We start from the raw sequence: 23,780 nt of genomic DNA on the forward strand, positions 1-23,780 counted from the left end.
TGGAGTAGGGTTGTTCGATGTAGGTACGAAAGTAAAACAAATACTAATAAAGCTGTTTTAAACTCCTTTGTTTGTGTTCTGTGTAGTTGAAGTCTGTGTACAGGATGCAACAGTAAACCAGTGCTGTACTTTTTCTTCACCATCAGTTGGAATATTTTCACTTCGGGGTTATTACAGCAGTTTTTTTAGGAGGACTGCTGTCTTCAACTTTACTAAATTAAAGAGACGTAAATTAGGTTATGTTCATTTGATTGAGTGGTGACTTCACTTTAATGACCCGTACCATTCACAGGAGCCAAGGCCTGAGGGTCACTCTGAAGAGTACAGTTGTCAAGGACAACAGAGGCATGTGTGAGTAGATCCTGCAGCTCGCACCATCACGGCTGTGCTGGCACACATATATCACTTCAAATAAAATATTTATCTGTGTGTTTACATTTCCTTTTCCCTTTCTCTGCTCTCTTGGAAAGAAAAAAATTGGTTTACAGTTGCAACATATAAAAGCTTAATGCATCATCATTTTTAATTGATACAATTTATGTACATCCATGTTTCAATCATCGTCATAATTCAGGAAATGCCATCTTTACATCTGTACAGTGTTCCAGTTGTTGTCAGTATAAAAGAAAGGGTTAATAATCAACAATAATAATAGTAATCCCAGTGTGGTAATACAGCAGTCTCCGAAAGGAATGGCAGAAAGGGAACTGAAAGCTAATAGACCCCCAATAAAAACCAGGTTGTCACTGCAGTCTCACTGAGGTCGGGCAGACCGGTGTACCAACTGTGTCTACACTATGTTGCAGTCTCTCCCTGTTAACACTAAATCACCACACCATGCTTGACCTTATGAATCTTGTCCCACACCATACCTGCCTATAACTGTGACCCTGCTTTTTCTCTCTTTGTCTTCTTCTTACCCACTTGACCCCAGACACTATTTGCTTACTGCTGTACTTTACATGCCTCAGGGCCCCTTTTCTCAAATTCCTCACCGTAGCCAAACTACCCCTGCCCCTACAGGTCCCCTAACCCCTGGTTTACAAAGATCCCATAGTTACAATTTTGCTCCCTTCCCCCCAGAAGTCCTTCCAGTTCCACTATCATGGCCAGCTGGTTGACCTGCCTGCCTCCCCACAGCGTGGCTGTGTATCAGCCCCCCTGCTGTGCTTTGTGTGGGTCGGTTTCCTGGCAACAGGCCATGACAGGGCTCCAGGGCAGAAAGATCCCCTTGCACTGCAGCAGCTTGCTAAAGCTAGATAGCTCAGTCCAGAGCCACTGACATTCATGGCCATGCCTGGTGTGTGCTATAAGCTAACAGAGCGGTTGCTGTTGCTGTGTTTTAGGTTCTCTCTGATGACTTGAGAGTTCAAGCAGACAGGCAGGACAAGGAAGGCTGTGTCCGGACCCATCAGTGTGGGACAGAGACACCAAGGCTAAGGTGGCGTGCGCTGTAGCCCCTGAAAGTGGCGGCCATTAGTCCGCATGGGATTGTCATGAGGTAATACAGATGAAGACACCTGCACTACTGTAGAATCTCTTTATTAGTGCTGTAAATATCTTTAAAATTTAATTCCACAGTTCTTTTACAAAAGGAGTAAAAATGACCCCCTGATGCTATTTACAGTAAAATATACTTTACAACTTTACAGATACTGAATTACAGATTCAAAGAAAGACTTTGAACCTCGCTTGTTAGAAAAGTCAACATGATTGAGACTTTAGATTCTGGCAGCTGCAATGTGTTTTTAATTGATTATTTTTAATTGTACTAACAGAGTGGTGGTAGTGAAGTTGCACTGAATACCGTGTTATAAGTTCACCGGAAGTCTTTTGTGGTTAGATAAAAGCTCAGTTAAGAGACTGACAGCAGATTGCACTTTCAGAGTGTGGCTACGCCATCTTTTTCCTGTCTGCTTGAACTGCTCATTCTTTAGCATCCATTATACCCCTCTTGTCATTTTCCCCATTTCCTTTGACATCTGTACAAATATGCAGAGGTACACCTGTGTATTTCGACTTCGAGTTTAAAAAAACACATCATTGACACCTCTTTGTAAAGAAAAATACAAAAAAACAGAAACATTTTACAATCAAACACCCCATCAGGCTTCGATATAATGAGTGGTAATGTCGCAATGCCAAAACTGTGGTGGCATCATTGCCACTAATTGGTACAGTATAAGGGATATAACATCAATGCAGCATTTTATGTATTCAATAAAATCATTGTTGATAGTATGCCAGTACTGTATTTTGTTGTTTTGTCTGTTTGTTTGAATTTATTGCTTGATTAGATGGCACGTGGGCAGGATCTTTGCCATATAATAACCAAGTAAGTACAGGATTGTGTTGAACAAAAGTTAGCCACATAAGGAATAAAAATGCAGCAATTACTGTCACCTTTGACAAATTTTCACCTCCATAAATAGCCATGGGTCGAAGTATACATAAGTTATACATCATGGTATCATGTCTTGTATATATGCTTATGACTCATACAGCAGAAAGAGAATCTTTATCCATATTCTTCATAGGAAATGTAAAAAATCAAAACTATCTGTACTGTAATAGCAAAACAAGACACAGTTGTGCTACAAGTGCTTATGTGTTCTTGGCACCTGTGGCCTCAGTCCAATTGTGAGTCCTTCTGTATTTGCCACAGTAGAGCAAAATCCTCACCAGAGGGAGAGAGAGAGAGAGGGAGTCCATGCTGTGGAGCTCTGTTGCTGCAGACCTCCTCCCGCCGCCCCCTCCCCCCCATTTAACTGCCAATGTGGCACATTCCTCCCTCACCCCTCGCCCTCCTCGTTAGGTGGAACATTCCAGGCGACAGCCATCTTCTGAGACAAAAATATACTCCATCGGGATTGGTTAAAACCAGCAAAGATGACAGTTTGCAGAAAATAATACATTGACAATAGGTAGGATACGACTATTTACAATCACACAAAATGTCTAACGCCTAATGTAGTGGTTTAGTCACTTAATGAAAGAACCAATAGCTGCTTTTCATCCTTTCCCCACCATTCTTCTCATTCATAAAGTAAAAAAAGCAACTGGGAAAGATTTAAAACATAAAAACCTTTTTAAGACCTTAAATGCTGGCAGTTTACATTCATGCCTGTGAGTGTTCTCCCCCAAGGCTGCTGAGCATAGACACACACCATCAACACACCCACAGGATCTGTACATTTGTGCAGAATTATATGCTCCTTCACCAGTTGATAAACTGAATGAAATACTGATCATGACAAATACTGATATTTTTAGTGTTTGATTATTTTAACAGCCATGTTTTAGGATTTATAAAACTTCTGAAGTTGAAGCGTTAGCTTCAATAGCCTCAGCTTAGGCCTCTGTGTCTGCCATCAGAGAGAGAGCATCAGATGGTCATTTATGGACTCTAAAGCACTAAACTAAAAGAGCCTTCTTTATGCAGCATACCTTCTCAAACCTCAACCAATAGGACAGCACACTCGCATTCAAACAAATCACAGAAAACCAAATTTAAAAAAAGTGTGAGATTGTTTTTGGATTGTACATCAGCAGAACATTTCAGAGGAATGGTTTGTAACTAAATTTACACTCTGGTAGAAGTTGCATACAGTTTAATTACTACATTCTAACATTACGTATGCAATACCAGTTTTAAATGGGAGGTGATACTTCACAGGGCATTGCATTCACATGAAGTAGAAAACAGACATTGCTCAGACTAGAAATAAATGCATTATAGTCAGTGCACTTCATTTTTACAATTCTAAATCACCCTTTAACTACCTTGAGCCATGCAGTCCACAAGATATTTTAACTCCAGCATTTGCTTCCAGTGCATAAGGCCTTGGCAAAGGCATTTTTAATGATATTACCTTTGTTCATATGTACCAGTATGGATAATAACTTCTCCAGAAAATACATGAAGGAGTGTCTTAAATTTCATGTGGCAGAAACTGAGACTGGGAGCAGCAGAAATGGCTCAGAACTGACGGACTTCACGTTCTTCCACAAGATCCAGACCACTATTTTTATTTTTTTTTTACAACCACCTCAACAGTGTCCACCTCTCACTCTCAACCTTCGGACCTCACCCAAGTCTTTAAAGAGTGGGTTTAGTCATACATTAAGGACCAAAACACACTGGCAGTAATAACTGACTCCAAATGTGTCTCAGCTGTGGTGTTTCTAAAGCCTCAGCTCCACTGACCCCTACATTTCACAACTGTGATATCAAATTTTCTTCAGGTGATGGTTTATAGTCTGATTCTTGTATTTGGAGAGAAACCAGAACCTATTTCTGTATAGTGTTCACACTGTAGTTTTGCTGTTGTCAACTGTTACCATTAGCTTAGTGGGAAGTTTGTAAGTGCCCTATGAAGGTCAGTGGTAGCTGTTGCTCCTGAAACGTCACAAAATACAGCGGGGTCCTCTTTTGACTCTCCAGCATCTTCAAAGCAGACGCATCAAAGTGGTGTGAGGCATCCTCCACATGTTCGCCCGGTGAAAACATCTTGTGTGTTTTTGAAAACTGTCTGATGCTTTCAGTGCAATTGTGCCTTGCTTTTACTTTGCAGAATTTAAATTAAATTAGGTCAGCTCCAATTAAAAGACAAAGGAGTTGTCGGTAGCTAAGCCTGCTCCAAATGTGACTCGGGCACATTGCTTGAACAAACGGAGGGAAGGGGAAGAAGCTTTATTTTTATGGGACATCAACCGCTTAAAGTAGCTAAGGTCAACTTTTGTCCATTCTGGGTGTTATGTAAGGTACATCCCTAAATAAAAAAATATATATTATGGAAAGAAAGTTCGATGCAAAAGAAGCATGTACGTACTGTCTAGTTTTAGGCATTTAGCTTACATAGATGGAGGTCCAGTAGGGTTTGAGGACACTTTTGACAGGAAACGGCTTTGACCGTCACTGAAAACCATTACACTACCCTGCTACCTGTTTTCTTTATCTGCATATGATAAATTTGGCAAAGGACTTGAATTTGAATCACTTGATGCTCGTAAACATTCTGCATTATGTACTGCATGGGAATACATTTTTCCTCTGTCATCATTTGTTGAATGCCCATTGATGATCTTAGTCCTGCGAAGTGTTTGGGAACCTTTCCACAAGCTGGTTTAATAGAAGAAGAGCTGCGATACTTTCAATCATATGTCCTCACTCCCCTAATAAAGGGTAAAAAACGTAACTTTTCTGTCCTCCAGTCAGTGATGGATAAATCTGAATGTCAATAGCCACTTTCAAATTGAGCAAGGCTTTAAGAATAGTGTACAACTTCTAAACAACGGTTGGCTACCTCCTAAAGATTCATGAGCACTGGCCTGTGGCTGGTATTAATTTCACATCCTTGTCTTGATTGCAGAGAATTCAAATAATTTAAAATAAACCATTATAAAAAATGTACAACTCTATGGTTCCACTGTATGCCTGTGCTAGGAGTTTCTCCCCTAAATGTTATATTTGCATTCAAAGACACATTTCATGCAAATGGTACAATTATCTTTTTTTTTTCCCAAACAAAGAAACACACATTTCTTTTATATGTTGATTCTAAAAAATAAGTTTTGTTTCTTTATATAGATATATATGTCGTATATATCGTATATAAAGCAGTACATTTTTTTCTACACTTTTCCAGGGCAGGCACCGTACACACACTGGGTACAGAGGCATGCCACACTTGCATTGCTTTTTGCATTCTACAGTTGGTTGGCTGGCAGGCATGATGTCATCCAGGCAGTGCTGCCGTTGGTGAGTACGCACGCACACACACACACACACACACACACATTTTCTCTCTCACTTTCTGTGTCTTCTGCATCACACCAGATACTCATACGACCATACATCAGCCTTGCAACCCGGCACCAGCCAGTCCTGGAGCGTCACACTGCCTAGATGACATCAGGGTAAGGGCAGGGTCTAGGGTTGGACCAACAAGCTTCAAGTGGAATAATAAAAGCAGTGCAGCAAGGCTCTGTGGCGCATGCAGACATGGGCAGGGAATGGGTGTGGCCTGGGGCAGGGAAGGTTAAAGGTCAGTGGAGGGTGTGCAGGGTTTAAATGGAAGGTGTGGGGTCTAGCCCAGGGTTGCAGACAGATTAATGAATGGGGAGAGTTTAGGCGGGAAAGGGTGGCAAGGCAAGGAGGGTCAGTGCTAATTTCATGACAATTACATTTATATTCAATTTTTTTTCATCTTTTTTTTATCTTATGTGATTTTTTTTGTTGTATTTTGTTTCATATTTTAATTTTTACCAATGGTGTGATGACAGAACTTAGGCTCAGAGTCGTGGATGGCTGAATATACTGCTGGTTGTATGGTCGGAGGATGGGAGATGGAGAGAGGTGTTATGGGAGAAACTTTGACGTTTTGTTTGCTACACGAGTTTTCAACTGTATACACAATATAAATACATGGGGAATACTAATGCCAATATATTGGTGTAAATTATTATTTGCTGTTTGTGCTCAGTTATGTACTTTAGGTTTGCAAGTATTGCTAGTAGTCATGTCTTACCCAAGTTGTTCCCCAATAACTTGGATTAAGTATGTGGAGTGTAGCTACTATTTGTTTAGGTTTTGTCAGTTAAATTTGCATATTACAATGTGGTAATATGTGTTTAAAGTTATAAAATTACTAATTGTCAGTCAAATACTAAACATATTCAAAATGTTAGAATTGATCTTTCTTCAATCAATAAACATTTTATAAGTACACATAGAAAGTGTTTAGTTAGATAATACTTGACTCTAGCAAGGAAGGTGCGTGTCTATTCACGCAAAATAAAAATAGTTGAGACATTGTTGAGACATGGTCTGATGTCTGACCATAGCTCATCAAACACACACGCACACACAAACACACACAGTCACACACACTCTGAACAGTCAAGCGTACATACATCCACAAGCTCTGTCATGCAGCTATATTGTATCTTAGGATCTGTCAGTGTGACGCTGCAGCGAGAAAGTTACACCCTTCATTCACCTCAACCCAATCACAGACCCTCTCCACAGCTCTGGTGAGAAAAGCAGTGGTTAACTGATGATAGGAAACAGTAGGAGGGAAGGAGAGATCCAATCACATAGTCAGTGAGGAGAATGAAGAGGAGGATGTGTGAGGAAGATGCACTGTGTTGATTCAAATCCATCCAGGACGCAGGATACACAGTGCATATTCCGGTAACCATCCTGCCATCCTTTTCTCTCACTATGGGGGTCAGTAACACACTCTCGCTGTGCTTCAATATGGTGTCTTGAGCGATTGGCTAAAAGCCAAAATGACTTGATTTGTGTGTGTGACCATGCTCTGTGTACAGTGCACACACAAAATGCAACATTGCAGAGATTTTTTTGTAAAAGAGAGTGTCTACCACAATCTCCCCCAGCACTTCTTTTTGTGTGTTTTGCTCTGGAGGAAGCCATCGGCCCCTCCCAACCCGTCCATTGCTCTGTCCACCCCCCCCAATGAAACCGAGTGCAAATATTTAATGGCACTGCCCTGCTTCTGATAAATTCTGCTGTGGGAAAATTAGGAGAATGTGGGAGGGAAGGGAAGGCTTGAGGTAATGGGGGAAGGGTAAAGAGGGCATTGTTGAATAATAATGATGAGGAGTATTGATCAGAGTCACATGATCTTAAAACCAAAGGGACAGGGGAGGGTGCCTACTTGGGGTGCCAGTTAGATGTCTTCTATAAAAGCCAATTTTTTTTCTCCCACAATGGAAAGGGAGGGATAAAGGTACAAAAAATATCTTAATAAAATAGAGGAAAAGAAACAAACTCTTATTTAAAATGTAAAAGTATAATACAAAAACAACAGCAACAAAAGCATAATAGTAATGAAAACGTTAGTGACTTTAAAGATGAAATAGTAGAAGTGTTAAGTTGTACTCGGAGTTATCTCTAATGACACAAAATAAATAAAAGCTGTCAGAGGAGAGGATGCGGTCGGGGCTCTCAGGTGAAGGAGGGTCGTTGCTCTCTCTCTCTGTCCCTCGCTTTCTCCATCTCCCCCTCTCCATCTCTCTCTCCCTGTCACCTCTCACTCCTCACGGAGCTGCAAGCGGTAGCGGCTGTAGCGGATCTGGAAGAAGAGCCTCTGCAGCGGCGAGCGGTTCATCCCAGGGAGCCTGTAGTCCTCGCTCTGGCCCGTTTGGCGGAAGCCCAGCGACTCGTACAGCTTGTGGGCGGCCAGCTTGACAGCCGTCGTGCCGAGGACCACAGCGGCGTAGTTGTTGCGCACGGCGAACTCCAGAACACGACGACCAAGTGCCTTTGCGATGCCTTTGCCACGGTAGTGGGAGTCCACCGACATGCGCCGCAGCTCAACCGTGTTTTCATCCTCACGGCCTTGCGCAGCCACGATCCCAACCACACGTCCATCAAGCACTGCCACCCAGAAACAGGAGCCTGGCAGAAACAATAAGTTTGATAAAATTAGGTTGGTCTCTATGAGCAGACTGTTGTCAGAGGCTGTAGTTAAAGATACAAGTATTAGTTCAACATTAACCATCAAATAGTTCAAAGAGAGAAAGCTGGAGCCAGCAGCCAGGTAGCTTAGCTTAGCATAAAGACAGGAAATAAGGGGAAATAGCAAGCCTTGCTTTGTCCAATGGTAACATAATTGGTATGTAGTAGTGTAAAATGACAGGTTGTGGTTTAACCGACATGTCTAATGTGTTTATTAGTGAGCTGTATAGGTGGTGCTATTTCCAGTCTTTGTGCTAAAGTTAATCTTCTCATCTAACTCGGCAAGAAAGCTAACAGGTATATTTCACAAAACATCAAATGATTCCTTTAAGATATAAAGGTAAAGAACAGGACCCTAAAGTCTTTAAGCATCAGTGAAAAACATTTTTTATGAAGAGGTAGTTAAGGGTAGAGACCTTCACACTTATCTGCTCCAATATACTGTGAAGCTCCAGATCATATTTATCAAATCTCTCTCACAAATGTCAAATCGAAATACTTTCTATGGTTAAACATTTGCTACTTGAGAGAAATTCATGCCCCAAACACAAATCACACGGGACTTATTTGAACAAAATATACACCGTGAGTGGCCTCAAAAAACAAACTAATATTTTGGATGGATGAAAGGAATAAGTAGAAAAACAACAGTGGTTGAATGAGAGTGTTTAGCACCATAAACTCGAATCATAATTAACGTCCTGTGTTTCCATTAGCAGGGAGTAGATGAAGGAGGAGGGCAGACACTAGCCACTCAATGAGATGCTGCTGATTAAAAGCGCAGGCATGACGGAGCGGCCACTTAGGGCTCAACGTGTAGTGGAGCAGAGACTGATCTCATAGGACAGAGTTTTGGGGATTGAATAAATATATTTAGGAATTTCCAAGTTTACAAAATAGTGTTGCGGAAATTGAATCTTATTTTGTCATGTTAAAACTACATAGTGTGTCTGTGGGCTGTATCCCAAAGCGATAAATCAGACACTGGCAACAGACAGATAAAAAGACTAACACACATACAGACAGACAAACAAGGTTAGACCAATGCCAATAAAAGTCAGCAGCCAATGCTCCTCCACCAGAGTACCGCTAAGATCTTGAATATCAACCCTCTATGTTCGTGCTGCTGTTCCTACGCTGTTCACTTTGACACAGAGTGATTATGCTTATGAAATATTTTGCTTGTGAGATAATAGTTTAGTTTGTTGACAAAATGTATTTCATGTCGACCTTTAGAGCTACAAAAAAACTCCCCCTACAGAGAAAAATGCTAACACAAAAAAACCCCTCCGTTATCCATAGTCCCCGCATTACCCTGGCCCAAAACAGCTGAAGAATCACCAGTTCACAGGTTGTTAAATATGTGACTAACAGCGCAGAGAAAAATGTAAATATGTCATTTATTCCCCTTTGAACCTTAATCAGGCAGTTTTAAATGGACATAGCTTGTAGGGTGCATACCCTTGCTTAATTTCCTTTACCGATCGTAATCTTTCAAGGAAAGGGACGGTCTTTTTTATTATGTAACCATGTTGAAACAGCCTTTCCATCAATGTCAGCAGGATTTACAGCATGTGTTGGCAGCGGTTACATGGTTTTGTACTAAAATGCCATCTGTATGTTATAGATAAAGTTAATCTGACTATTACATGACTGGCAGCGGCTGACCTGCAGACAGTAAAAATTTGTGTTCATCTGTCCTAGCTCTCTCTTTTCTTGCTTTTACACATAACCTCTTCTGGTTTTCATTTCTGCTGAATCTCTCACTCTTACACACACACACAAACAGGCAGTGGCATTAACATCATGCTTCTGCTGGAGTCCCGTGTGTTAGGGGGGATTTGATGCCCCTGCAGGCCTGTGTTAAGCTGATCCGGAGGCTTCTGTTACTGAATCAAACAACTGCCATGTAGGTTGCAGCAGCAACAGGAAAACCAGAGGACTCCCCGCCCTGGGAGCTAAACAGGGATATGGCATCACTGCGTGTTTCACTAATCTGTTTGGGGAGCTGTGATTTTGAATTATACGCGGGAAGGTTCATAAACTCCTTGAAGTGCTGAAAAGCTCCCTAAAGAATAATCTGTTTAACTAAAAACACATGAGAGTGTCCTGTTGCGCTAGCTGAGACTTTGTAGATTCACCCTCAAATCCAATTTTGGTGTTAGGTACGGAGACACTAGCAGGAAAAATGTGCACGCAGGAAGTGACTGATCAGAGATTTTATCTTGTTCGCTGTCTCTGAATAAATGTGGGTCAGATGACTGTGCAGTTTACTGACATTACATTTCTGGATAATAAATGTCTTTCTCCCTTATAAAAAAGGGTGATTATGTGGAGCTTTGATGTAAATCTGAATCAGGCAGGCAATCTATTAAAGGTCCAGTGTGTAATATTTCGGAGGATCTATTGACAGAAATGCAATATGCTATCCATAACTATGTTTTCAGCGGTGTATAAAGACCTTACATAATGAACCGTTACCTTAGAATGAGCCATTTATGTATTCATACACGTGGGTCCTCTTACATGGACGACGCCATGTTGCTCCACCATGTTTCTACAGTAGCCCAAATGGACAAACTGCTCTACAGAGCATGTTTCATCACTACGTTGAATACGTACAAAAAACAAGCAGAAGAAGAAGAAGTGGGAGTAGTAGTCAACTGGTTTGTTAGAAGTAAGAAGAGAAGCGAAATTTGGACAGATGCAAGACCACATGTATTTAACACAAGAGCCGAGAGCGTGTCATCCATCGTAACTTCTCCTCCAAGCTTGGAAAGGGAGGGGTGAGCAGTGATTGATGGTGCATTCATTGTAATCGGAATCTTTTTTCCTCCCAAAAGAGGAATAAACTGAACATATGATATAAAGAAGTATACAGAACAGTATACAAATAAATAAAACTTTGCCAGGGGTTGTCTATATTATATAAAGATATTTAAAGAGGACAATGTTGACAGTTTTCACTGCCATTTTGTTGTTGGATTTAAAAACTAAATTGATATAATGTGCAACCTCATGGACAAAAAGTACAAAGTTAGTTTTTTTTACTGCTGAATTTACAATTTATTAAATCCTCGTGCAAGAAAAACAGTCTATGCCGGTCTGTAATTTATTAATGCTAAGTACTAACAAAAGAAATCATAACCATTCATGCACAAAAATAACTGTAGGTTGTAGTTTTTACTCGCACATCGTAAATTATTCTTCTAGTTCACACGGATCAATTTTATGGGCAAATGCATGTGAAATACTCTGTTTAGCAACATATCATCCGTCCTGAACCCATCGCGCTGCTTGAGTTTAGATACCTTGGTACAGCGGGGAACAATTTAAGGGTGACACACAACCAGAAACAACGCTGATCTGAATACGTTTGACCGCCAATGTGTCCGGTAGCCTTCCAACATTTAGCCACCAATCGTTAAATCTACCCGCATTTGGTGCTCGGCGGGTGTTAATTGCCAACCCTGACGTGAATGCACAGTGAGTCGTTTGTTGCAATTCGTAACCCTCACCACTGGATGCCACTGAACCTTTAAAGTTTTATATGGTTAATTGTCTCGCAGCCTTCGCTAACGGTATGGAATGTTTCATTATAGGCAGCTGTATGTCAAAGCTGAAGTGTCAGCTCCTGTGGCCGATACTATTATTTAGTGTGTGTGTGTGTGTGTGTGTTGGAGGCGTAGGAGGGGGGGATACACTTCCATAAAGCCCTTTGACCATCTGTCTGAACTGAGCCTGTGCCAGGAATGAGGACAGCACAGGAACACGCGCCAACCGCCTCTCTGCCTATCACGCTGTGTGTATAACTTAACTCTGTGTCTCAAAAACATCACTTGGATCACATGGGACAATGACCTACACTAAAAAAACAACAACTCAGAAGTATTACTTGTCTCCTTGTCCCTCCTCCCTGACTGTGCTTTTCTAGTGAAAGCTGAGCAGGGTATATTGGCCTCTAAGCTTCCTGACATCATGGCACTTCACATCTGCTGCATCTGACACTGCTCCTTTTAAACTGCATGGACTTAGTGAGCTATCATTGTTTCTGCTGGGAACTGCACTTCCTGGAGATGGAAAGAGAGAGAGGGAGAGAGACACAGAGAGAAATGGAAAGAACAAAAGAGAGAAGAGAACGTTATTCTCCAAAAGGCCGTTTATATGCTAAACATCTGCATGTTCTCATTGTCACTATGAGTAAGCTAGCATGCTGATGTTAGCATTTAGCTCAAAGCACCGCTGTCCAGACGTAGCGCCTCACAGAGCTGCTAGCGTGGCTGCAGACTTTTAGTGTTGTTAAAGATGCCTTACAGCCCAGCAGCTGGGACAGGATATGATAAAGTAACTTAGAATTGTTGTTGTCAATGTTAGCTTTCTAGCATCATGACTTCGGTGTGTGTGGGCAGTTTTGCTGGTTGTCATAAGAATAAATGATGGATGCAGACATTGACACATTGTGTCTGTCTGTGGTTTGGGGAAATAGGAGAGTCGCCAAGTGGCTGATATTGAAGAGAATATTGAGATAAAAGTGTACATAAACAACAAGACCTTTAGCCTCACCTACGCCACAAATGGACTGTTTTGCGATGGGCCAATCTCTCTTCTTTGCATCGTTCTTCCTGCTCGTATCTACCTTCCCTCTTTCCTGCTAAATACTGCAGGTTACAATATATGAGGGAGAAGCTGCTTTGCCCTGCATCTCACCACGAGATTGATTAGTGAGGGAATGAATAGGACTCTGTTTTCCAAAAAGACTGTTGTGCTTTTGAGCAAGTCACTGATGCTCCAGTGCAGCAGCTCACTGCTGAAGAGTAGAGTTTAATACAGTATTAACACAGTGCTCCGCCCATGTTTTAGTGTGCGTTAACTGTGTCCGGAAAGTCCTATGAATGAGCTTAGTCACTCAGAAAGGGGAGTTAGAGAAAGAGCGGGACAGTGAAGAAGAAGTCATTCATCTGTCCTCTCTGAGTGAGCAGAGGAAGAGCGAGGCGAAGCTTCTGTGTCAACAGTAATAGTGATGAGCCTGAAAGGGTCCATTATTGCTGCTAGGGCATACAAACATGGCGGGGGGGGCTGGGAAGACAGGAAATCTAGCATTATTACGGGGGGGGAAGGGGGACCTGAACAAAACAGATGATCTCAAGACAAGAAATAAATCAAGGCAGAGTGAAGGCGAGGAAGAACTTTGGAAATCATTCTTACACAAGCAAAAATCGGATTCTTAATGCGACAGATCTAATTTCTTCAACTACTTTACAAGGATATTAATATGCCTCCATGCTTGTGTGTGGGAGTGTTAAATGCTGGCTGATATTGTGATATGAACCCTGTATCAAAACTGAAAAATCGCACTCAGACAATTGCACACACACACACACAGCAGCAGTTTTTTTATGGTGTCTAACAAGATTATTTTCTTTTCCTTCAGATGAAACCTAGAGGGCTAATTCAGTTGATAAGCGTTCAGTCTAGACGCTGCCTCTCTGCGCTGTAGTTCACTCACTGTGAGCCAAGCGCTGTCCTAAACACTGTGGGTGTAAGCCCTGACGAAAGCTCATAAGTGGCTTGACTCTATTCTCTGTGTATTGTTTCAATTTTCTTTGTGGTCTAATAATTAAATAGTGAGTGTGTGGTTATTTTCTCCGCAGCACGTGTGTCATTGTTGCGGGTACATTAAGCACCAGTGATTTATGTGTCAGGAGTGGTTCCGGGTTGAAACGGTTGCATCACTGTGACCCTGCTGTGCGTTAAATGATGAGTAGGCATTGCTGCTGGTGTTGTATACTTGCAGTGCAATGTCAGACTATGTTAAAGCATCATTTTCTATCCTAACAATCAATTTTGGTTCTTACTTCGCTAAAGACAAGTCTCCGTTGTCCTTTGGCTATCAAATAAAATCATATAGGGCCAATGGACACAAAACAAATCATCAAAAGAAGCTTTTCTTGACATTTACTTTGTCATACATGTATTTCTTTTATAATATGGCCTTGACCTAAAAGCGTTGAGTTAGGATATCAATTTGGTTTTAGAGAAATTAGACAGGGGGTTGCAGCCAGCTGGTAAAGAGTGAACAAAGTTCTGCTGCAAGAGAAAAAAAGAGACAAATTCAGTTTATTTTGATGTACTTTGAATCTTTATCTTTTTCTTTTTTTTAATGCTCAACTTTCCCTTTTAAAAGAGAAATGCTTAAAAATGCTAATGAGTATTGTTTGGTCCTTTACAACACCCACCCTTCCTCATGTCCTGCCATAAAAGCACACACACGTACACACCCTCCTCCTCACGTCAGAGGAGTGCATGCTGGGAGTATGGATTAGCCTGTCACGTAACCGACACGTCAGCATTTTGTTCCTCCGGACAGAGGACACACTTTCCAGATGTGTACATAAAACACACAACAATGTAATAACAGAAAATGAATAATTCATGCATATTAAAGCCTGGAGTTACAGTAGAAGAAGAAGAAGAAGCCTTTGACGTCAATTTAGCCTTTAAACAAAACCCGATATGCAAAACGCTCACGTAGCCTTGTGAGTTACATTTCCATTTGCCTCCCCTTTCTTCCCCGGTGTCAAAGGCCATCAGGCTTCACACCAATGTGAAAAATGTGACTCTAACCTATTACATCTAGACCTACGCATAGTGTTCCTGTGTAAACCAAAACCAAGCTAGTTTGGCTCAAAGTACACACAGGAAATCTATCGCCTATTAATAACTGATGATGACTGATTGAGCGTTGTCACCAGAGGGTCATGGTGGTGACAGATTGCACAAAGCTGCATTAATGAAGCTGCGGTTGACACGTCATCCACTATTTCCAAAGAGTGTCTTTGTTCGGCATTGATTCAAGCAGAATGTGAAACAATAGATACTCATGTTCATGTACTTGCAGCGTGCGGCTAAAGTAACAGCTGTGTTCTCCTGTTCCTCAGTATGTACAGGCTGTACAGGACGTGGAGGACAGCATGGCCAACATTGTGACGAGGTTTTGGAGTGGCGATAATCTGAAAGTATGTGATTTGGATGTAAATCAATCATGGAATCATGTGTCTCTGGGTAGTACATTTGATTCTGCTTTTATCTGATGGGTTTGTCTGCTTTTGATGGTATTTGTACCGCAGCCTCATGGTTAATAGGAATAGTCTGACATTTTGGGAAATACTCTTATTTCCCATGTTTCCTCTCTTTGTGCTAAACTAAGCTACCGGGCTTCATATTTAGTGTAGAGACATGAGAGTTCTCATCTCACTCTCTAAATAAATAAGCATATTTCCCAAAATGTCGAACAACTCCTCTAATACCGTCGTCCTGCTCGGGCTGCAACGTATTTTCGATGTTGAGTAATATCTTGATTGTCTTAACGATTAATTGTTTCTAAGATGTCAGAATAGTGAAATATGTCCATCAGAGTTATATAAAACTAAAAGCAGTACATTTTCACATTTGAAAAACTGGAAACAACAAATATTTGTATTTTTTTTTCCCCTTGAAAAGGGACTTGAGTGATTCACCTATCATCAAAATATTTGATGGCTGATGAGTCTACTTGACTAATTGTTGCAGCTCTTCCTTCTAGATGTCTGTGAATATTATTGTTTGTGGATGTGTAGAATATTTCTGTTACTTTAACCTTTGAACCTGCAGCATAACATTCTGTTTCTGTTGAAGTGAATGTAATTGTCGACTGCCACCAATAAATGAACGTTTAAATATTAAATTACATTTTTCTGTGTTTTCTATTTTCTGTTCTTTTTTTTTTTTACGAGACTGAAGGCGGTTTCCTTGGCTGGGCGGAAACATCACTTCCTCAGTGCCAGGATGATGGATAACCCACTTGGCCACTGCAGCACCTTCAGCGTAAATGAGAAATGAAGAGGAAGTGGAGGAGAAGCGATACAGGTGGGAGAGAGAAAGAAGAAAATGCTGGAGGGAGAGGAGAGGATAGAAAGGAGGATGTCTTATTAATCTGAGATGCTCAGCAGTCAGATATACACCCAGGAGATCCTTTTGTCTGTGTGTGAACCAGCACACAGACAATTATTTCTCTTTCCGTCTCACACATTAAGATAAATCTTACAGTTGAGGAGCACACCCCTCCTACAGATGCCCCCATTTTCTATCTAGCACTCACCTTCCCTCCCTTCACATATTTTCCCTTCCTCTCCCTCTCTCTCTGTCGTTCAGAGCTAGAAATGAGCACAGCAGCCCCCCCCCCCCCCCCCCCCCCCCACACACACACACACACACACACACACACAGACAGACAGACACACATAAAGCCACAATGAAACTAGCAGGTATTATAATGTCTCCTACATTGATGAGGGCCTGCAGTGGCCATGACGCCTCATTAAACAGCCAGTATGACTGAGTGGGTATCACTTCCAGCCGGGGAGGATTTGGCTCTGTGTCTAGTGTTGCCCTCGTTACATTACATTCACGTTTTAGGCACTAAGCTGCCTCACACTGACCTATAGTGCTTTAGTAAGAAGAGTAAGAATGCAAGCGAGGGGGTGTGTTGTCCGCCTACTGCCTGAACATGAGGAGAAACCTCCTCCTTTCGGGATTCACAATTCATTTTACAGGTTTCTCTTTCCTGAAAAGCGGTTTAAAATATGACCGTCTTTTGTCCCTCTGGGTTTAAGTGTGGCGGAGAGTCGTAGTAACAGTGACTCCGACATTTATTTCCTACGAGAGGAGGGAACCACCGTGCGAACGCTGTTTGATGAGATAGGCAGTGACATGAAACCAGCCCCGTGACACAATGAGAAATGCAACTGAACATAACAGTAAAGCTGGTGTTTGCTTCTGTTGCCTGGAAAGTTACCAAAAATTTCAGGATTTTAGCTGCTCACATATTTAAAAAAGATTTTTATCTTAGTAGCCCAAGACATCCAAAAGGCTAGCCTGCTAGTCTGCTCTAGCTTGTTCATGATAGTATGCAAAAACCAAAATCTTCAGATTACATTTTACTAAAATATGCTTATAGATTATATATGTAATTTTAATGTGTAATTTTAAAAAACATTTGTATACACAAATAATGAACAGAAGTAAACAAGTCATGTTGTGTCTGCAAGACTGTCTCCAATCGTCCAGAAGGAGTTGAGTTTACCAAAGAGAGGCTTCTTATTTGCGCCCGACAAAACACAGACTCCTGCAACTGGTCAATAATTTCATGACACTGTTTGTGTTTTGTTTTAGATTTAATGTAACACTGTGGACGTTTCTGTTTAATCTAAATCAGATGTTCATTGTTTGGAGGAACCTGAAAGTCACAACACAATCACATGGATTAATAAATGTATATATTGTTAGGATTTTTCAGTGCACAAGTACAAAGAGATCAGATTAGTGTCATAAGAGTCAGCTGCTCGCGGATAAAGACTTACTGTTAAATATGCTTTGTAGCTGTTAACACACCATTGGTGGACTTATTGATTGCCAGATTGACTCATTATTGGTTTATTGCTTCCAAGGAAGGCCAGAGAAAGATGGCTGGGAAGAGGAGGAGTCAGAGTGTACCAAGAGATTTGTAGTAGCAGATGTTGTATTTTAATTGCATGAATTAAAATTTTGTCAAGCTGCTACTGAACAGTTGAATTTGAATAATGGACTTTTAGAAGCAGTAAGAGTTGTAATCCTTTCTAAACTCAACATGACTTCTTGTGAAATCTGAACAATGAGAGTATTGAATTTGGAAAGTTTAATTCACAATAAGCTTCAAATGATTATAATTTCAGACTGAGCTTTAAATTCAATATGGATCAATTGGCGTATAAAACTCGATGTGTTTTTGTTAAGGAAACAAGCTTTTTATCTTTTTTTTGTACAACCATATACATTTATACTCCCAGCCATTGTTCCTTCAATTTGCTTTGCAGCCTCTCCGCCTACACACAGACACACACGCACTTTATTATGAGGCAGATGAAAGAGGTGACAGCTGGCCTTAAGTAGCAGCGGAGTGAGTGATCGCAACACACACACACACACACAGAGGAGATACGTGCATTGATCGGTGTAGTCGCTCCATGTGTACAGCGACATGTGGCTCCGGTCGGCTCACTTAGTCCTCCTCTGTTACCTCCTCTGTTAAGCAGTTTGATATCAGTGTCCACTTAGTTTATTTAGTTCATATTTTGCTTGTCAAAAAATGCTCTCCCTCTTTCTCTCCCTTTCTCCCTGTCTTTGAATCTCTCTTCCTGTCTGCATTTAAAGTAGTGTTGCTCCTTTAAGTTGATTAATTGCTGGTTGCAGCAATACAACATTTATATTCTATGGTGCACCAACTCATCATCCACCAAGCCACAAGACATCTCAGTTATTAAACACAGATTAAAAATTATGTTTTAAGCTCGAAAAGATGGAGCATGTCAAGATTTCATTCCCTCAAAGACGCACTCGGTCCTTATGTTACCTCATTGCAAAAACTTTTTCAGACACATGCTGCAAACTCTCAAACATTAATCTTGACTGTTATTTATTGAAGAAACTTTTTTTGCAGTGCAGTGCAGAGATAATCCCTTAACAAGTACATTTCCAACTTGTTTCTAGAGTTCACCTACCCGGTCTTCATTGTGGACATTCTGAGATAAGCAAACACAATATAGCACATACTGCGAAACTCTCTGCTGAACAGCTAATTTAGCTAATCAATAGAAGCTAGTTTGCCAAATCACACAGACTGTTTTGTGGTTGTCGAATGCCCTTAATATCTGATTCTAGCAACGACAATAATGAGACTGATTTCCATCCCCACGCTCAGGTATGTTACCGTTACACGTTTTCTTTGAATAGGTCTTGTGGTTTTCTGCTGCTGGCAAGCCAAAAAATGGATAAAAGAAAGAAGAATTTCCTGGTTGATTTTGGAAACGACCTAATTCCCCTACTGACGTTGACAAAATAGAGGTTTAATTGCCCTGAAAGCTTGGTTTCAAATAGGTTTTTCTCTGTAACATCAAATATTTGTGACTAAATAAGCAAAAGTCCAAAAAAATGGGGGAAAAAATGGATGTTATTTACATGGAGATCAAGTCAAAAAGTAGTTATTAACGTAAGCACACAACCCTACAACTGTCATCAGATTTTAAATAAAATGTTGCTAAACTCTGATTGGTGCATGGAAGTATGTCAATTCGCCTTTTTCCAACTGAGCCCCGCCCACCTTAAACCAGTGAGAAGAGCTCAGAGAAAAACACAGAAATCTGTCATGTCAAATAGCCAACGCTTGTTTGCTTATGTAAGAAGCTGATGGGGAAAATATGTTTTCAGGACCTTTTAAGTTCAACAAGCAGTCTTTGGGACATAATTACACACTCCTACGTGCTACCTGCGGTGCCACCCTGTACACACAAACAAAACAACATAACACAACAAATGACAGCTACGTGAGAGGTGCCTCTCCATCAGGACTGCACTGTTGGTGCCCAGGTGTCGCCCCCCCCCCCCCCCCCCGGGCCCATTCACTTTGCATGGATACAATCATTAGCATTGTCCAAGAGCAGCGGTGCCTGACTCCCTCTAAACCATCACGGCCCTGCAGCAATAATGGGAATGCTAAATTGCAATTGTGTATGCAGTGGATTACCAGGCCAGGGGGGCACAATGTCCGAGAGAAAGAGACAATGGGTGGCAATTGACTGGCTTAACCAACACCTGCTTTTTATATTGACCACGTGGCTTGGGTTAACAGGGGATAAATGTGTCCAAGAAGTTACAGGGCAAGGGAGGGGGATGTATGAAAATGTGTCATGTGTTAAACGATTGGCCATCGCTCACACCTCAAAACTCAACCCCATGACCAGAATTAATAGTCTGAGATGACACTAGAAGTGGATTGATATTTCCAATTACAAACTTTAGTGGAGGAAATGAGCCTTGCCGACACCAAGTGTACTGCAGAAGGTGTATCAGCAGTTTTCTCCGAGCGATCAATAGCCCTGTGATGCAACCACCCCCTCCGCCCATTACCGAGTGAAGCCCAGGGAGGAAGCGAGTGAGTGGGGAATGAGACAGAGGAGGAGAGGTGGGGGGGGAAGGGTGCAGGAGAAGGAAAGCAGAGAGGCGACCTGCATATTTGATGAGTTGCCTCTGGATTTTACTCTTTAGATCCAGTCAGTTTTTAAAGTATGTGTAAGTCACACTGACCTTCATCTAGTTTTGACTTTTATCCCTCCTGCTGCAGCAACGTTACAGGCCCTAACTTTTTAAAGTATGGATAGAGGGTCTTTACAGCTTTATCATCATTCCTCTTGATTCCTTTTTGAAATCAGCACTGGTGGCGGCGGAGCATCGCCAACTGACAAACCAGACAATGTGAATTTATCTCATTTAGTCACACTACAGCAAGAACAGCGACGTTTCTCCCTCCTCTTACCTGTGGGTGTCATGTAATAAGCCTCTATGTCAGCCATGTCCGTTTGCAGAGCACAGTCCAGATAACTCTGGATAACTTTCCTGCTGTAGTAGTAGCGTGCACCCATTAGAATGAGGGGTGCACAGCAGGTCAGCGTGACGGATTTGGTCACGAAAAAGCACATTACTATGGAGAAATGGAAGAAAAGTAAACGAAACCTGTCAGAAAAGAGAATCACATGTTTGATTTTGGCAGAATTTGACCCCACACAGACACAGAAAACACAATATGATATATGTAAACACCAGTAAGTAAAAACAGGTACATGAAATTGTGTTATAAAGGTACATTATGAATAGGTTTGACAAAGAGATTATGATTACTTTCACACGAGGCGGCAAAGTAACATTCACCAGACTGTGAAGTAAGGCTCATTAGTACATCTGCAGGAGCACAACATTTGACATCATCAAACCACCTGGAGTAATTAGTCATATGTGACGCTGGGGGGCGCACACGGAAACAAACAAGCAGGCTGGATGCTGCAGAGCATGTTGTTGTGGCATGCAATAACCTAGTAGTTATTTTACTCCACTGCATCCCAGTGTGGTTGAAGCATCAGCTGCTGACATGTGGAAGGGACATGATACTCTATTAAAGAGATTTTAACTATCACTAAGACACATTCAGACCGCAGTGAAATGGAAATTGAGGGATTTTACATGCAGGAGTTTCATGTTTTGTGGCTGCCTGAGTCAAATTAACGCCAAATTGACATAGCCTAATTCCTCTGCCGAAACTGCACAGAGTTTGTATTTGTAAGAGCTTGTTTGATTTTGGCGTGCGTAGCGGCACCGGTCACGATACATGAGGCTTTAATCTGCGCTGGCGACATCAACAAAAGCCAAACGAGATCAGTGCATGACTGGCGCATTGGCTGCTGTGCAGAGGCGGAGGGGGGCGCGGCGCGCACTGTGCTTGTGCGCGCAGCGGGAGGGGGGTTACTGTGCTCTGGGGTGCGCGGGGGAGTGCTTTATGGGTACGTGCGCGCACCCTTTGGGCCAATCCTCAAATTCATTCACTCATTCATTCACGACACCGGCATGTCATCTGATCATCAGCGGGCCGCCGGTTATACACGTGCACCATGCGGCCGGCCATGCCTTTTGTTGCATGATGAGCAACATGCCGGTGTGTGCCGGCGGATAGGGAGCCACGTTGGCGCAGTGTGGTGCTGCAACAGATTTCAACTTAACTGTACGTCGCCTACAGGGTCAGGTAGAGAAACGTTAGATGTGTGTGGGATTCAAGTTCCTCAGATAAATCACATGAGGGTATAAACACCAAAAGACAGACATTATCCTACAATGTGAAGTGAGATCAGAAATAACTCCATGCATCATTAATGTTAGGGGATTATGCTGAAGTTTCCTATGGTAGGCTATTAGAAAAGTAGGTCTAAAACCTAATGGGAATATAAACCGGTAGCTACATGATGCAAGGCAATGAAGGTACTTACCTGTCAAAAGAGCATACAAAAACTGAGTCTTGGGCTGCTGCCTGAGCCCCCTAAACGCCGTGTTGGGTATCCTCTCCATAATACCCTCGTAAAAGATGCGCCGCACCTCCTCTTGATCCCCGCGCTCGAACTCGCGGATAAAAACCGCATCTTTCCTCACATCCTCCTTAGTCTCGGCGGGGTTCAGAGCCGCGCTGGACGAAGGAGAGCCCCACATGATTGACTCTTTTTTGGTCCCAGGTATAGCATCGTGTTCGTCCGCAACAATTTTAGTCTCGCAAACCATTTTGGGAGACGATAAATGCATGCAACTGGCCGCAAAAAAACAACTACAGTTCGGGGGAAAAAATAGGGGTATAGTGGGAGTGAGAATGGATGATGCGTGAGATTTTCTTAAAAAACAGAGAAACGATGAAAGGGGATAAGACGAGGGGGGATGTTCTGCTGCAACCCTGAGCGTTTCTGACGACCAAGACTTGCCGGCGTAATCCAAGCGGTATTTATAAACTGGCAGGGCGGGTAGATTCAGGTTCAGGGGTTGGGGTGGTCCTCCCGCTGCTCAGATTGGTGGAAGCGATGCGCCGCTGAATGCTGAGGGAGGAGGGAGAGACAGACAGTCGCTCTCTCTGCATCTGATCAGGCTTGTGTGTGTTTGTGTGTGTGTGTATTTTGATGATGTGGGCTCATGAGGTGGGGGTGTGATGGTGAGATTGCGTAGAGAGGTTGTTTCTGAACAGGTTTTTCTTCATTATGTCTTTTTTTAATGAGGAGGATGCCCCGGTTTGTTGAGGTGCCGCGGCTGTAAAGGATGCGATGCGCAGCACAAAGGCGCAAGGTAACGCGGGGGCGATGCGTCAAACAGGAGGAAATCCCAGTAACAGGGCGACTGCGGCTTAGAAAAAACTCTTAAACTGTTTATAATTCAACATGAGGGTTCATACTCATTGATAATGTATGTTTATAATTAAATACGAGGTGAAAATAGATTGGTTGTACATTTCCGTTGTTGCGCAGATAAATAAATGTGACAGCGATGGGGTGGTAAAGATTCTGATAAAGACACATTTGTATCCTGACACTGAATCGATATTAAAAGGACACTGTAAACCCTTAAATAGTCGCCCGTATGTCTGGGCACTGGCTGCACATACAGCCTCCTCTGCCTGTTGACTGACAGCTCTGCTGCACTGCAGTGATTCCTCCGCGGCTTCCCTTCGCTTTGTCACCCTGCTCTTGTAATACACCAGACCTAACATGGAGATTAGGCTATATGTCGTCTTACTGCGCATCTGAAACCTCCCATTAGCCTATCTGTCTGCGACATGCGCCGCGCACTAAGCTCCAGCGACGGAAACACCGGCTTCACGCTCGACTGTGGTACCGGTGATGATGATGATGATGATGCTCGATTC

The 23,780-nt window shown here is 42.1% G+C and overlaps 1 protein-coding gene across 1 annotated transcript; it reads right to left on the reverse strand.

Annotated features, from left to right (window-relative positions):
- Positions 1–498: 498 nt before the first annotated feature.
- Positions 499–22,932, reverse strand: nat8l (N-acetyltransferase 8-like). The gene is made up of 3 exons (XM_038732535.1): positions 22,369–22,932; positions 20,871–21,035; positions 499–8,425 (listed from the first exon to the last, which is right to left on the reverse strand). The coding sequence occupies exons 1-3, from the start codon at positions 22,673–22,675 to the stop codon at positions 8,058–8,060; spliced, it is 840 nt and encodes a 279-aa protein (XP_038588463.1). The 5' UTR covers positions 22,676–22,932; the 3' UTR covers positions 499–8,057.
- Between the last annotated feature and the right edge of the window lie 848 nt (positions 22,933–23,780).

Source organism: Micropterus salmoides, unplaced genomic scaffold (assembly GCF_014851395.1).
Source record: "Micropterus salmoides isolate LMB-PRFRI ecotype aquatic unplaced genomic scaffold, ASM1485139v1 Ms_hic_scaffold_2, whole genome shotgun sequence".
NCBI classification, from domain to species: Eukaryota; Metazoa; Chordata; class Actinopteri; order Centrarchiformes; family Centrarchidae; genus Micropterus; species Micropterus salmoides.